The sequence below is a fragment of the Rhea pennata genome, chromosome 2 (assembly GCF_028389875.1).
Source record: "Rhea pennata isolate bPtePen1 chromosome 2, bPtePen1.pri, whole genome shotgun sequence".
In the NCBI taxonomy this organism is placed as follows: Eukaryota; Metazoa; Chordata; class Aves; order Rheiformes; family Rheidae; genus Rhea; species Rhea pennata.
This window is the reverse complement of record NC_084664.1, coordinates 55856143-55872929: the sequence shown is the minus strand read 5'-3', so window position 1 is coordinate 55872929 and position 16787 is coordinate 55856143. Positions and strand designations below refer to the sequence as shown.

Below are 16787 nucleotides of genomic sequence, written 5' to 3'. Positions count from 1 at the left end.
GCTGCTCCTCCTGCTCCTTGACACTAACTATATGAGGATACTCCTTATTTCCATCACCACTAATGTAAATGGAATTAAGATTCTCTAAGTTAGTTTGTATCTGCCAAACATATGAGTTTGACAAGGATTATACATATACACAATTTACACATCATCAAGAAGTTGTAGGATTAAACTCTACACTTAAAACTCCAAGTCTAAAATTTTGTATTACAGGATTTTAAAACGGTGACGTCAGTACCTAGAAAGCAATTTGCAGTGAGTTTGCAGATTTACACAATTGAAACGTCAATAGGAAAATAGTAACCTTCACTGGAAAATTTGCTTTATCTTTTGGGCTTCATTCCCCACTATACTACATGATACTATTGCAATTACTCTCCTTCTTGCATACTCCACCTGGGAGCTAGAGGACTGACTCTCTGTATCGGGTAGTTACTACCTCTGATGCCAGTGGTGGCTGTCTCAGAGCAGAGGAGTACAGATAGGGGACTACAGCATAAAGTACATGCCCCAGACACACTCATGAGCTTCTAAATTAAACCTGTTCTTACCAATCAACTTTATGGTCATTGGTGAAAACAAAAATTCATGTATTATTTTTTAGTAAAACTTCCGATAGCCAATCAAACAGTAGAAGTTTTTTCTTCTCTTTCCCTGGCCTGGAGTGACCATTGTTGGATAAAAGCATAAACAGAGGGGCTAAAAAATATAATTCAACCTCCCTGCCTCAGTTGGTGTCATGCTAAACACAGCCCTAGATGCAGAGAATACACAAGATGGCATTTACCAAGGAGAAGCTGATCCAAAGCAGAAGATACCGACCAAAAAACAAAATGTCCTTTACAAAAGCAATTTCAAAAGAATCATTAAATCACATCAGTAGCACAGCCAGCTATGTCCTTTTTACAGAAAAACTTGGAAGCAAGTTAGTTTTACGGCTAGCTTTATAGACTTGTTCACGATTTTGTAACCTTTATCTGAAACGTCATTGTCCCCAATTTGCCACCACACTAACTCCTTTGCCAATCTACCTTCAGTTAAAGGAGAAAAGTGGAACTCAAGAGATTAACATTTAATAGTGGCAACAGCTAAAAGTTTTGCAACATGTTGATAAAAAACAGGAAGATGATGGGATCAAGCCTTGGTTCTACACCCATCTCTCAGTATACCTGATACACTACACCCCTACCGCAGGTGTGCTTTGCTGACACTTGCTAACGCAGGTCCCTGAACTTACATTCTAAAGAGATGATGAACAGCTAAAGGTGAAGGGAAAGGTTATAGCATGGAGGTATTTTTATTATCCTCAGTCTTTCTGTACCTGCTATTGTTTCACACAACTCTCTACCACATCCTAATCTCGGCTTCTAGTCCTAAACCTTCAACCTTTGTGTGTCCTTACAACCACTAATTCAACATATAAAACTGCAATCAACCTACTAAAAAATAACCCTCAAAAATATTCAACCTTATCAAAATACCTTTTCTGCAGCTGCTATATCCTCCTTCCACCCTGCATCTCCCCACTTCTTGTAATCCTGTCTATTTTACATCCCCTGTTGACAATTATTTTATCCCCTTTGCATCACCCTGCCCTGCAAAAGTGGTTTGTACTAGCTACCCATTCCCATTTTTTTTTCAGTATGATAGCATGCTCTTACTAAATCATGCATTAGACTATAGTTCCAATTGTAAATAATGCTGAAGAAAAGCTAAATAAGTTTCAGAAAATTATCCCCTCCCATCAGAGATGAAATTGGTACAGTATAGGAATTAAAGTGGCTTACAGCTGCTGAAAGTAGCAATTACATCTGTTCAAACGATAATCCAATGTTGTTTCTCTGCAGTAAGTGGAAGCTTTTACTTTGCAGAAAAAGAACTGCATTAGACACTTGACGTGAGAAAGAACTTGGCTCTGCAATGCTTCCATTTAGCAGCACTGTAAATACCTAATTGAAAATACGGAGAATTAAGAGCTGATTATCACAAATTTAGGGGGCTTCATGCATCTATTTTATATAAAACCACATACAACAATCTGGATCTCAATCACTGTTCTAGCAAAACTACTGGTGAAGTTGGTAAGTTTTGCCTGCTGGAAGTAGCAAGATCTGCGTGAAATTTTTCAGTCAAAATTAAAATTCAGCTATGTTAGAACCTTTAATCCTGCTGTTCATATAAAGAGCAAAAGAGTCCAGTCTGGTATTTTATAAGCAGAACAGTTCAATCACTTAATTCAAAGTTTCTTTTTCTTTAAAATTCCTTTTAACTTTTTTGATGTTTAAAAATCATGTGAATCAAAAAAAAAAAAAAAAAAAAAAAAAAAAAAAAAAAACCTAAAGCTTTTAGTCTAAGTAAGACTTTAAGACTTTTCTGGAATTTGGCCAGGATTTTTTTAACTTCCTGCAACTTCCAGGAGCCAAAAACCTTTATATATCAGATATAATATTCAGAAAGAAGTATAGTAAAATCTATATTGTCAAATACAATTATGTAAACTGTGTGGAAGTATTGAGGTCATTCTAAAGGAGCCTTATCTGAAGAATATGTAGTTGTTTATATAATGAAAGAGTCTATTATTATACTTATTTACATGGAAAACAAATTATGACTGTACAAATATTTAATTTGAACTGTGTGACTTTACAATGCAAATAATATTCTTCAGATTTTGCATGTGTGGCTTTCTAGTATTTTTTTAAAGGAAATTTGAGACACTTTGCCAGTGGGATTTGCCAGCAGAAATTTCTAAGCAGGAAGGGAATTATAAGACTCAGAAATATTGAGCTCCTTTTCATGCTCTTGTGTGTGCTTTTTTGTGACTGCCTCTCCTCCCCATCCCCAGAAACACAACCTCCTTCTGTAACCTGTTCCAGCCATAGTCCTAGCTCTTCCTTGCCCCAGACCCAGTTTTGCACAGCCAAACCCAGTACCTCCTCTCTACTCTCAATCTCAGCCAGCAAGTTTCATTCATCTCCTCCAAAGTCATTTTACCCCCCTATAAGTGACAGCCATTCTCAGCCTTTCTCCCGCCCCACAGGTTCTCAGTTTGAGTGTTCAACCTAGCCAGACCCAGTCTCCTCTCTGCTTCTCCTCTGGCCTCAGCTTGCGTACATGATGGGGCCAGTCCATTTCCTTACCGTCCTTCCCAGCTCTCAACCCCTATTGCATAACTGGTCTCAGTCTTCCCTTATGCTCCTACTTTTCCTTACCTTCCCTCACAAGTCTCTAGTCCTAGTTGACTACTCGTAGGTTCCCTTGTTTCGATCTATACGTGCATCCTGTGCGCGGAAGAGTGAAGGTCGCTGTCGCTACCTCTGTCATTTTTCAAGGCAGGCCAATTTAGAAGACAGGCTTCCAAAGGGAACAGAAATAATCTGATCTCCATGCCTCTCAGAGAAGTGCATGGGCTTAACTTGCAGCAAGAAAGATTCTTTTTGCCATTAAGAAAAGTTTCTAGCAGTACTCTCTGGGGTAGAGATAATTAAACACAGAATGATTTGCATGAAGATATTGTGGAATCTGTATTGCTAGAGTTTTTCAGGAAGCACTTAGGCAAATACCTGTCAGATGTGACTCAGATAAGGCAGTCCTGCAGATGACTTTCTGAGGTTCTTTCACATCCTTTCTCTGTGACTCTTCAGGGGGTTTAGCTGTTTAGAGTTACCAAGTGAACATGAGCCAACTACATTTTTCAAAGGCTTGGAACATAATCAGACACTGGTGGATTGTCACAGTATACCAGGACAGATATCTCAGACAGAGTCTTCCTGATGCTCAAAAAATTCAACTGTTTTCTCTTAATATGAGGTGTTTCTTAAATAGACAAAACCATTCCATATTTCTCTAGCCTCCTTGGAAACAGCTGAAGTATTTTGGTTGAAATTTTCTTCAAAAATATTCAGTATGTAGTAGCCAACTAGGTGGAAAATGCAAGCAGCAGCAACAAAAAATGTCTTAAGATGGGAAATACTGGACTACTTTAATACGAGAAGATGCTACCAGTCCTGTCAATATTTTTCCCTTGGGCTCTCACAAAATGGAGAAGCAGAGTGAGAAATACCTAACAACCCTCACAGAATCCCTTAAGCCTCCTACGTGCTTGTTGGAAAGGGGGTTGTAAAAGAAAATGGAATAGGAAGCTGCTCAAATTTCAAAGAAAACCTTTAGGTTATCCCCCAAATTGGTATTTTAATATTTTTCCCCTGCCTGCATGAATTTCAAAATGTTTCCAATTAACAAAACTGTCATTCTTTGTTTTGATTCTTCTATCTTTATTTGCGGTTCTTATTCACCCTTTGACTGGGAATTGAAGAATTGGTCTGACAATATAATGTCTAGAAAGAGGGAACTTAACTGACATTAATTCCTATGAATTTCATTTGTTTTCTTTTTCGCTAATCCAGGTGTACTAACTGAATAATGTACGGGAAACATAAATCTTTGTCAAATGTTGCAGCAAACAACACTGCAGCCCATGGGGTTAAAAAAGAAAAGGGGAGAGAAATAGATTAAGCCTTCTGTTCTGTTGAGTGGGTAGCTCAGAAGCACACTCCTTTTAAGCCATAATGCACTTGATTGATTGAGAAAGCAGTCTTTATTTTGTTTTGGTTGTGTTGCTGGATACTAAAGAGTATATTGTGACTGGTGCTCACTTCCCTCCCTTTCAGAGGTACGGATGGTGGTAGGCAAGACAGGGTCTGGCCCTTTCCCCCTTTTCTTTTGTCAGTTCAACTGGTCAGAATGGGTGTTAATGAAGACCTATTTGTAGCTAAATACAGTTTTGTTCTACTTCTGTTCTTGTCCCAGACTGATTTCTGCCTATTCCTTTTCCATATCCATCTGAAGCCATTTGGACCTGATTCCCATTTACACTACAGTGATTTTCTACCAATCTGGAAATACAGAAGAGCTTTAAAGTACACATAAATAAATGACTCTTACACCCACTTTACAGCTGTTTTGTACTGTCAGATGGTATAAAGAGGTCTCAGTATAATCAGGCTACCATATCCAGGGGCTATTCTTCTCAGAAAAGAAAAATAACCAAACACAAGTATTAAAAATGAAACAATAACAGCTACTTTTAATAAGATTTCTCTTTTCAGGTGTCAATTTCAGTCTTGGTTACTACAGAATTAATGGAAATGACATGAGAAGTTTTACAATTTTCCTTGCAGGACTGATTGGAAAAAAAAGAGACTGGTTTGAATCCAGTATAACTAATATCAGTCAAGGGATGGAGTACACTGGGCTCAATTTCAGTGTCCTCTTTTGCTTTCTGTGCCTTCTTGCTGGTTTGCTTGAGAGTCACATTGTGAAGTCCATAATTAATCAAGCATTGTAGACACCACTGCAAAATTTGCTCAATATAGGCTTCTTAGTTTGATGGAACAAGCTTAAAAGCTGCTGTTGTTCATGTTTACCCAAAGGTAACCCTTTTTAGCTCCACAGAGTTGAGATTCACACTGGGAAAGATCAGACCCAAAATAGACCCATAAAAGACATCTTGGACATACTTATTTTTAACATCTGTTCAAGGTTTAGTGTGTTTTTATTTTCTTTCTTAGGGAAGTATGAGGCTACTTTGCAAGTTTTTTGAAATATAGCAAGTAGCTGAAATTCACCTAAATTCATCATGGTACCAGGGAGGTAAAGAAATTCTTGACACTCTGGCCAGATTAAAAGCACCGATCCCTGTGCAGTTCTTAATTCAATAAAATACTGCGGTGCTTCGTGGACAGAAGGAAATACTGCTCAACAGCATGTGTTTCTACTATGCCCTTCATGAAAGAGTCAAAGGGTACTTTACAATCCAATGCAATGCTGGATATAACCTTTTAAATAAATAAACTGTGGTTTAAGGATTTAGAAAGCACTAGATCAAAGAATGTAATCTTTGAGATCTAATAAGTACGGTGATGGGCCCAGTATCAGGACACGAACAGAACAGAACAAAGGTTTGCTGAATATCCACAGTGCCTCTCAGGTTAAAATTCATTACAGAGTCATTCTAATTCCCTAGTTAGGGGGCAACCCTCAATTTATCCTGTTGCTAAGAATCCAGCATGAGTTTAACAATAAACCAAAGCCTATACATGCAGGGAAGAAACTCCAGTCTTCAGCCCTTCTTTTGTCTGACTATTCAATATCCAGGTCTTATTTTCAGAACACCTATCAATGAGTCAATTGCTCATCCCTCTGACACTGCAGATACAGCCTCTAGGTTTTCACCTACAGACACTGGCTTCTACCCCCTAGTGTTAATTTAGCCGAGCTGGAGAACTAGCTTATTTTCTTTGCCGTACATATCTGAATTCCACTGAGGCCAGGTGAGATCCAAGCCTTTAGCATCACAGTCTTATGCACAACATGATGCTCATGCAAGCTGCCCTGCTAAATTTGTGGGGATACTAGTTAATATGCTTAAATGGTTTTATGATCAGCCTTCGAATTAGCAACAGCGCTGAAACAAACAGAAAGACAACTGTGTTCAGAGCCATTGCAAATGCTCACATGCTGTTTCAAAGAGCACTCCAGTCTGTCTTCCGCCAGGCTTTGAGACTGTGAACTTTGCACACTGAAAGGCACACACACAGATTTTATTACTTACTGTGGTGAGAAGCTGGAGCAAGTGGTGAACACTGCACCAAACTTCTGGAAAAATCCTCTTAATTTCATTTCTGACCATGGGCATCACACTCCTCAAACCATCATTTCTGCCTACCGTTCAGCCAGCATCTTGTCAAACCCAGCTGCAAGATTAAGTTTCCCCAAATCTGAATTCAATATTGCAACCCTAAGGATATAAGAACCAAGCTGGAACATTCTGTTTTTTGGCGCTGTTTTTTTCCTTTTAATGGACAAAATTGTTTCAGCCCTGAGACCACTGTTTGCCCTGACTATAATGATAAATCACCATGAATGACACTAAGTGAAATGAGTTTGATATTCTCTGCTTCATTATTCCACACTGGAAGCCACTTTTACAATTGCCACAACTTTCAACCTTTCCTCCAAAAAGATTGAGAGTTTCTTGTTTGCAGATATTATTTCTGCTTTGTATAATCCATTTGAAGGATGTGAAGCACGTTTGGTACACAGAAAGGGGTGGGCATGTGAAGAGAAGGTACAACTCATGGTAGAATCCTGCAATAGGCTGTTTACTTCCCAGAGCAACATAAGTCTCCTTTATTCAAGAGGGTTTTGTTTCACTTGAAACATTAACAATTTTATTTTCACAAGAAACCCTTCAGTTTTTCCTTCATTAGCAATGTCTGAACAGAACAAAGCATGAAATGAAAGATTTCCCCTGAGGAGCTTTCAGGCCTGATCCTGCCTTCAAAGGAAACTGAAAACATTCAGGTCTTGCTGGAACAGAATCCCACCTAACCAAACTGGTGGGAAATCCAGGATTCTGAAAACATTCAGGACTTTGCAGCATCTGTCTCCAGTGTCAACAACTGGAGCAGTCATGACAGTATCTTAAAACCATCTGCCTTAAACTTTAGCGGTGCTATTTACATCTTTTCCTTTTTTTTGACATCTGGATTTGGTAATAGTCAGGCACAGTTCTCCATTGTTATCAAACACAAAAGGTAGCCCTGAATCACCTGTGTTATACTACGAATAAGTGGAAGCTGTTCCTAGTTTGCCATTGATGGGAAACAATGGGATTTTAAGTCAGAAGTGTGTTGATCACGAATAGAGTTGCTTTAGTCTTTGCTATGACATTTTTTAGAAGATAGCTTCCAGAAATGGGTTAAATCCTCCATTTTTTAAAATCAGGCTTTTGTGCCAGTAAAACTCCTCCTTACTTCATTGCAAATGAAACATGAACAAGGCTCAAGTAAAAGTGGAGTTGGAGCTTCGTAAGTTGGCTCAATAAATGGAAAAGTAGTTAGAGATGTAAACAGTTCAGTGAAAACGACAACATTCTGATATAGAATTATCTCCTACAGTATGTCTAAGAGCAGCTGTTCTGTGATAGTATTAACATGACTTTCGCTAATCTGCTTGTAAAAAGCTCATGCTCTGTTATTTTCTATTGCTTGAAACTCTTGTTTCCATAGCAGGGGGGTGACTGAAAAAACACTTTTGTCTTTTACTGCTGCCCTTATTATATTTCTTTTTGGAGGTGTCATTACACAGCTGGATTGTGTCTTCTATACACATGAGTCTGAGATCCCTAAAAATGCTAGAAACTTGTAAAATAAAAATTACTTGATGGAATCAGTGACTGGAGGCTCCTTTCTAACATTTTCTTTTCTTTTGCTTAAGGACCTGTTTCTTTTTGCAGTGCCCTTCTCTGTCTATGGGTTACTTCTCATTTAGAGCCTCATCCTGCAAAGAGTTATCAATAGAAAAATACTTAGCAAGTAGCTGAGGTAACACTCACCAGAAAAATCACAGGATCAAAAATTACAAAATCAAGATTGTGCAGAGTTGCTTATCAAATTACTGGTTTTCTTTTACAGTGAGATGGTACAAGAAAACCCATCTAGGTTTTGACAAGAATATGTATTAGTTTCCTATCCTGTAAATCCTCAGTCACATGAGCAAAGGATATGAGACAGCAGGGCAACTACACCTGAGAGTAAGATCAGGTTTCAAGGCTCTCTTCCTTGAAACACTAAGCAAACGTATCAGTGCCAATAGCATCAATGGCTTTTACTCACCTGAGTGAAAGCAAGACTACGCGTAAGAGCTTGTTGGACCTCGTTTGGGTGTAATGTCGTATGACATATGGAAAGTGTACTGCTCTTTAACAGAAATAGCATGCTTATTATCTTAGTCACTACAAAATCTAAACTGTTTATGAAAATTTAATTTATACCATTGATCATGTAAGGATGGCTTGGAATAAAGCTTTTAGGGTTGCCTTTTTTAAGCTTTCTCTCACTGCTACTTTTCAGAATGGCTAGGAATTTAGCACATTCTCTTGATCTTCAAAATTTTCTTTTGATCTAACAGTTAGATAAAATTCTCCTATGGAACAGCACTACCAGTCAACAGAGAATCAGTAACAAATATCAACAACTAATTTCTCCCTTTTGAAGAAACAGTCCTACATATCACATGGGTTTCAAATCCAATGATAAAACAAAAAACCGTGAAGCTACGGTCCATTTACCTGTAGCCCTGACATCCTTTAAAAATAAAAACGTTCAAGAGCCTCGAATTACTCTCTTTAATCCTAATAGTCAGTTCTAATTATAAAAGAGTTTGCATTCCAATTATTTAACTGGCCCTTAAACCAGATTTTGCTACATTTATTAGTAATGACAGTTATTCAATAGACAAGTTGGACCAGATTCTGCAAAGCGTTATTCATGTGAGGAGTCTGGTTGAGCTCAGTACTGTACCGTGAACCTCAAAGCAGCAGGTGTTACTCACATAAGCAAAGATACAGCAGCTGCAGACCTCTCATAAATGCTTAAGAGATCTACTGACTAACTGTTAAGCACATGCTGAAGTCCTATTAGCTTTAATGAGATAAAATCATGCATATAAGCAGAACTGAAGGATCTGAGATGCCAGTTTTACAATTTCAGGGTAAGAAGCAGCATCTCAAACAAATGCCAGGGAGATGTAAATTGCAGACATAAAAATATTTTGCCATGTCATCATTTAATGTTGAAAATGCCGCATACAATTTGTCATCAATTGTCCATTTATTTTCTTCCATTTGAGTTGCAGTCCAGATCACAGGAGAAAAATAAAAGTCTTGTTACAGCTACAGGTCAGTGCAAGATAAGAGGCTCAGGACAGTCACTTCCATGTACTAGTATACACAGAAGTGGCCCAGACTGGTATTTAGTTTATCAGGCTAGAATCTAGCAAACAGCAGAGGTACTTGAATGTAAATGCATTGCCAAAAGATAAAGATCTTCGTCACTGGATGAGTGTTGCTTGCCTAGTAATTTAAAGGTCATCTCACATGCATTATTTTTCTCTTGGAATTAGAATATTAGTGAATACACAACAAATACAAATCACAGCTTTCTAAAGAGTTGACCGCTTAATTGGCCTAACCCACCAACAAACACATGAGACAACAAAGTAGCACAGAACGGAAAAGAATATAGAAATGCAATAGGAAAAAATGACTAAAGATCTTTTTAGAGGACTGCTTTCAATTAAAAGCTGATTTTGGTGTGAAAACAAGAAAAATCTTTTTAAGCATGAAAAAAAATTATAAAAATCCATCTTTTGTACTATAAAAAGAAAAATCAACAGAGAAATGCATTCTTTTGTAGGAATCCAGGCCTAGGACCAAAGAATTTACATATATTAAATTAACGAGAGCCAAACTCCTCTACAACAAATATTTATACTGTAAAATATTACAGCCACATTCCTGCATCTCCTTACAATAATAATTCTTAAGGACACACTATGCTAGAGAGCATATAAAACAGTGTGTTTCTGTGGAGATGGAATGCTTCATTATCAGAGTACCAGCTTGTTCATAAATATTAAAAAATATGTTTTTGAAGTTTTTCAACACGATTCTTGTTTATGTTGTCTCTCTGGTACTGAAAACAATGTTCAGTGTATACCTGTCCATAAGTCTCTCACTTTCTCCATCTGCAGAAAGCAACTGCTGGTGACTGTAAAGGACAGCAATGTCTGTGCTGGTCATTCACTAAGCAGACAAGAGGACAAATACTCTGACCTTCCTTATGCAAGTAGTCATGCCTACTGTGATGAGGCTAATCTTCCTGGAAAGAATAGGATTTGTCCCGAACTGCAGACAAAAGGGCTTAAATTCCTAAATTCCTAGATTATTAAAGCAGGACTTAAAATATGAGATGGTTCTTTTTGATTTGTGTATGTTATATGCACCTCTGTATACTAGGGTGGGAATGAGTATTCCAAGAAAAAAAGATCTTCTATAGTATTGCAAAAGTAACATTCAAAGATTGCTCAAACACTAATTTTTACCTAGTGAAGATCTGATCTATAAACTCCTGCATATGTAGTGATCTGCATTACAAAACAATACAGCCAAGAGATCAAACTTTTGAAAAGTGATCAGTGAGTCACAGAAATGACCTGGCTTCTCCAAAACATTTACCCCTCTGCTCTATCATAATTAAACATTGGGAGGGGGGGCGGAGGGAGAAATAAAACACAGAACAGAAAGACCTGTCTTGGCTGCAGCAATGTATCCATCCAAATTGGTCTTCAGAGCAGAACTCTCCATGGGAAAAGAGTGCATGTTTACCCTTGCATAAATAGCTTTTACTAGATGATGAGATCACATGGAGGATACCATTGAAATAGATAAAATAAACATGGTTAATATGTAGAAAGAGAACTCAAATATAATAATAATAATTACAAATGCCTGCTTATTTGAAGAAGAATTTTACCTAATTTGCTTCCTCTCAGTTTACAGACATCTAATTTAAGCCCCTTCTGTTTTACTATATTTGCAAGAATGAGTGAACATAGAAATGTGCAGCCAGCCCGGGCCCTCAGGCCTGTGGATCAAGATGGCAGGCTGGCCTTGCTTCCCCCGGGGATAGCAGAGCCAGAAGGGTGATTGGACACAGTGACCTGTCTGCATGAGATGAGACAAAAACAGGAGGGCTGTAATGCTGATGAACTAACCTGTCACTCACAAGCTCAGGTCTGAAGAAAAAAAAAAAGAAAGAAAAAAGCGGGGGGGGGGGGGGGGGAGGGAGGGAACAGAAGAAAAAGGTGCAGTAAAGATTTTAGAAAAGGTTCTGTTTAGAAAACAGAAAAGGTAGAAAAATGCAGCATAATTAGAATAATTAGATGATGCAGCTAATTACCTGTTCATTTAAGTCAGCTCAGGATATACAAGGAGGATGGCACAAAATCTAGCTAGTTGTTTGTATAAAAGAGTAAAAGCAAAATACATTTGAAGGAATAATAACAGGTATTATGGTTCAGTGTGCAAGGAAGGATGCTACAGACTATTCCTGACAGGGATCCGGGTTTCATTCCAAACACTCCAGCTACGAATCAAAATCACAACGAGCAATGAGCTTCTAGAGCTGGACACGCCAGGCAGGAGGGTTGTTCTGCAGGGAACTTGGCTGTTTAATTGCTTGCTTGGGGGAGCAAAAATCCAGAGGGAAGGTATACAAGCACTTTTGCACCTTGGAGTCATTACATCCAAGTACTAGATGATGGTTAGTATTGTAACACTGTCTACTGCAGCCATCGCCAGTGGGAGCCACTGTGGACACTGGCGCTTTGGAGATGGGATAAAAATCAACGTTTAAAGAATGGAAAATGCATTTAATGATGAACAAGTACTTCACGTGGAAAACACTTTTAAATCAGCATGTTCCTGCTATTATTTGTGCCATGCACAGACTAGTGTTTGAACTACAATTAAGCGCTAGTGTTTCTGATCTCTATTTGAGTACAGATATACATGTATAGTTTGGATTTTTAATTAGGTAAGTTCACAGTTCATTAGCAGCAAACAGGATGGAATTTAAGACTACATCTGCAGGATTAGTCAAAACAAAATTTAGTTCTCACAGCTGGAGAAAAATACAGTTCGGAAAAAAAGGACAAATGCTAAAATTTATTTAAAGCTTTTTTGATTTTTAATGTTTGAAAGTTAACAAAAACTCTGAAAAACTTTTTCTAAAACTGCAACATCAGGAAATAAAAGTGTCTTCTAAAAATATACATGTGCTGAATATGCAAATCTTTATCATTTATCAGTACTTAATATAGACTTAATGTCTGGAAAGATTTTATGGCACAAGGTATGACTTTTGATAACTCTTTTGAAAATAACTATCAGCTCTGTATTGTAGCCCAAAGAAAATGTGTAGTCATATGTTCAGCAATGTATGCTAATTATAGTGAGTGCTTTATGATTCCCAAGTTTTAAGTAACTCCTTTATTCAACTAGAAAATACATATAATTTTTAGTCAAAAAATAAGTTCAATATTTTTAAACTTTTTGTTCCATCTTCACATACAGCTAATAATGACAACACAAAGAAAAATTAGTCAAAAAAATATACTTGAAATTTCTATGGGTTTATGAACACGTTGGGATGTGCACATCTATGCATATAATATCTACATATGCACACATATACAACTAAGAAATGTTTGATACACCTAACACATTAAGCTGAACAGTAATAATACCCATAAATTCTGACATAAAAAATGAAAGTAGTTAAATAGCTAAATGTATTTTTCTTTGAAGTGCATGCCCTTGTTATTGATTTTTAGGAAATGAAATACAATAACATGCAATATAAACATTTTTCCAGACATTCACTGAACTTTTTTTTAATTAATGAAATACCGAATGCTACACACACAAAACCATACTCATACCCTTTCCATCATCAAAAACATTTTAATAGACCTAACAAGCCTTAAATATAAAATAAGTAACTTATTTCTTACATGCCAAAGAAAAAGTTACAATAAAGAGATATTGTAAGCTTTGAGATTTATCAAGCTTTAAGGGTACATTTTTTGTCAATTGTACTCGTGCAAAACCTTGCCATTGTATTTGCTTTAGAATCACATTGTATTTGCTTTAGATCTTTAAATATATTTAACACTGAACAAGTTTACACAAAAAGGTAATTAATCCCCTCTAAAATACATATTTTCATGCAATGTAATGCTGGCAAACATGCCCCACTTTTTTAGGTATAAGCCTGCCTAAAAGAAAACTGTTAATGTTGGGGGGATTTTTTTTAAAAATGTATCTTCTATTTTTAAAATATTTAAAGCAATAAAAGTCTTTGAAAAACACGGTATTACATATCTGACATTTTCTGCCTAGAAATGCATTACTGTGTATGATGGTATTAATAAACCATGTGCTTTGAGGGACTTCTGCGCTTTGCCATAATTTAGTTGAAAACAGTGTGTAGGATGTGCATTTTTCCACCATTGCATCAACATATAGGGAACACAAATACTATGTCATCACTTCAGCAGCATGTGTTCACTACACTGGAAACATATGCAAAAAAACACAAACTTTTGAGAGTTCAAAAAATACCCTTTACCACAGACTTATTTACAAGTCGGTAGCTAATGAGAAAGTGTGGAGCACTTAAAATTTTGTTAGAAAAACAGACACCCTTTTCTGATTCCGACTGCATACATATGAAAACAACCCTCCCTGTACAACAGAACAAAATAATTTAATTTCTTTCCCCACTTCAGGTTATTTGAAGCAAATGAAAAAACAATGATTCTTCTCTCTTCCAGCTAAGCTCAAAACAGCACAGTTAAAACACACACATTAAAACTACAGACTTATCAGAAATCACAAAACAGAAAGAGAAGGACTCACTGACCCATTTGGAAGACAAAGACGACAAAACGGAAAAGCTCTAAAAATCAGCTTGTGAGGCCTTTGAGAGATATTCTTCTGGCATTTCATCACAGCAGCCTCAGACCAGTTCACTTCCCTGGATACAGGGAGGGAGAACTAAATAGAGCTGTTTATTAAAGCTGTTGTGCTGGATTGCATTAGGAAGCACGAGCAGACCACCTGGACCTTTCAGATTGTGGCAGTGTTTAATTTGCAGGCTGCCCCTCTGCAGCAGCAAAGACTACTACATTTACCAAGCTCAATCACACATTATCTGGGTTAGGAGTAAAAGAAGAAGAAAAAAAGAAAAAAAAAATCCACAGCATGTAGTATAGGAATACAGTCAATATGGAAATAATGAACAGCATTTGGAATAGAAAGCAACTCCCCAGCAAACACAACACTTTCACTCTTCACTACTTCTACTTCAGCAGATTTAAATAAAATACAAATGTAAATTAATAAACAGATTGATTTGGCAAAGCTCAGACTAAATTATAAACTACGTTTATTGGAAGAAAAGCATGGTATTTTAGGTTTAACTAGTGATTCTCTGGCCAGATTATTGTGGCTCTTTTGCCTTTCTCACTTTCACTACTACACTTGCTGGTAGCTGAAGATACAGATAGAAAGATGGTACTGTAAATATGAATTATGTGAATCATATGGTTAGACCCTTGTGAAAAAAAATAAAAGGGGAGTTGAGAAATGGCTGACTCCATACCTGACCAATTACAGCTTGCATGGTCCCTGTGTCCTGCTGAGCTGAAAGATCGCAATCCATCATATGTAGTCTTTGAAAAGGAGAATGGGGGTTTCTGGCATGCATCTGTCAATCAACTTCTGCACTCACAACCATCACCAAAAGCAAAGGAAAAAAAGTCAAGCTGCTCCACCAAATAGGATGAAACAGTCATGTGACCTTCAGCACACTCACACACATACATACTTCCATATAACGTATGAATTTTCTGCAGATATGAAATGACATTGACAAATACCCAATACCAAGTAAATAAAGTGAGACAAACAGCTACTCACCAAAGACAAAACACTTGCTGTAATCTTCAGCCTAAAGATTTAATAAACGTAAAAGGTATTTTAAACTGAGGCTTTTCTTTTGAGCCTAAACTTTTCAGATAAGATGAGATAATTTTATATATGCAGACAGTGGTCAGAACTTTAACCCTTTATGTCCTCTCACAGCCTCTGCTTTTCATTTCCCCTCTTGTACTTCTGATTTATGGCTGCTGGAGTTCTTGATTTTTTTTTCTTTGAGTTTCTTTCGTCAAAGTGAACAGTCTTGCGTTGCCTTCTTTGTGTACGTACAAATAACAAGAACTTTATGGAAGAAAATTAGTAACAGGAAAGAAGGGAGCAGGGGTTGAGAAACCTGTACCTGTACTCATAACCCAAAATGTGTTTCATTGCTTTACTCCATCAAAAGTCAAATGTTTTCCCTATTGGAAATATATATTTAAGTATTAGTTTATGCAGGCTGTGATGAGCACTCAAAATATAAAATATTCAGACTATGTAAATCCTACTTGCAGAATCCTTTCCATTTTGAAGGTTAGCAGAGTTTTGGTTCATTCACTGCTCCACTGAACTGACATAAAATGTTCTTACTTACGATGGCAAACATTACCATTTTTTTTAATGGAAGTAGTTTGTTTCATATATCTTCCCCTCTGAGTTAAGATTTGCAAGAATTTCCAAGACTATTTCTTCTTCTTGTCAAAATATATCAGTCACTTGTCACCAAAAAATCAGTGTCATGAACAACATGCTACAGCATTGATTACTGATATATTATTGGCCAGTGATTGCTGAAGGGTGACATTAATGTAAGCTGGTAGCATTTTAACCCTTTGAAGATCAATACAGTCCTCTGGCAATATATTAGAGTAACAGCCCATATCATTTTTGCAGTATTACAGCTTCATATAAATATTAGTGCATCTTTCTGCCTGCCTAAAATTCCATTTATATTACTGCTGCAAACAAGCTGGTTTTCACAGATTGTCAGAAGAGAAAGCATAGAAAAAAGCAGTCTAGTGTCTGAGCTTAATATTATGCACCCTTTTCATTTTAAATAAGTTTCTGATAGTATTTTGAAGTTATCTCTTTTGTAAAGTTATTGACAGTATTGATCTTAGCATGTGATAGCCAAATATATGTGAGAATATTAGAAATATTCCTTTTTTAGGAATAGCACTTACCAGTGTAATAGTTCTTCCAAAATAATTTTAAGATCCAACACCTAGGAATGGTTAGGATGTGATGGAGCATCTGTGAGTGAGTGGGTACAAATGGGCAAGGAATATCAGTTTTACTTTGCATTCTTTAAGGTTTTATAATGCATCTTTTTTAATTGCTAAACAAAAAGTTAAAAAGGAAAGTCTTGGTTCCTATTTCAAAAATCAGATGCAAGAAA

The 16787-nt window shown here is 36.9% G+C and overlaps 1 protein-coding gene across 1 annotated transcript in view; it reads right to left on the bottom strand.

Annotated features, from left to right (window-relative positions):
• POU6F2 (POU class 6 homeobox 2) overlaps positions 1-15179 on the bottom strand; it is a 314168-nt gene extending 298989 nt beyond the window's left edge. Inside the window, exon 1 of the mRNA XM_062567913.1 lies at positions 15075-15179. Within this exon, the coding sequence (XP_062423897.1) occupies positions 15075-15179 (105 nt within the window). The remainder of the gene's footprint in view (positions 1-15074) is intronic.
• Between the last annotated feature and the right edge of the window lie 1608 nt (positions 15180-16787).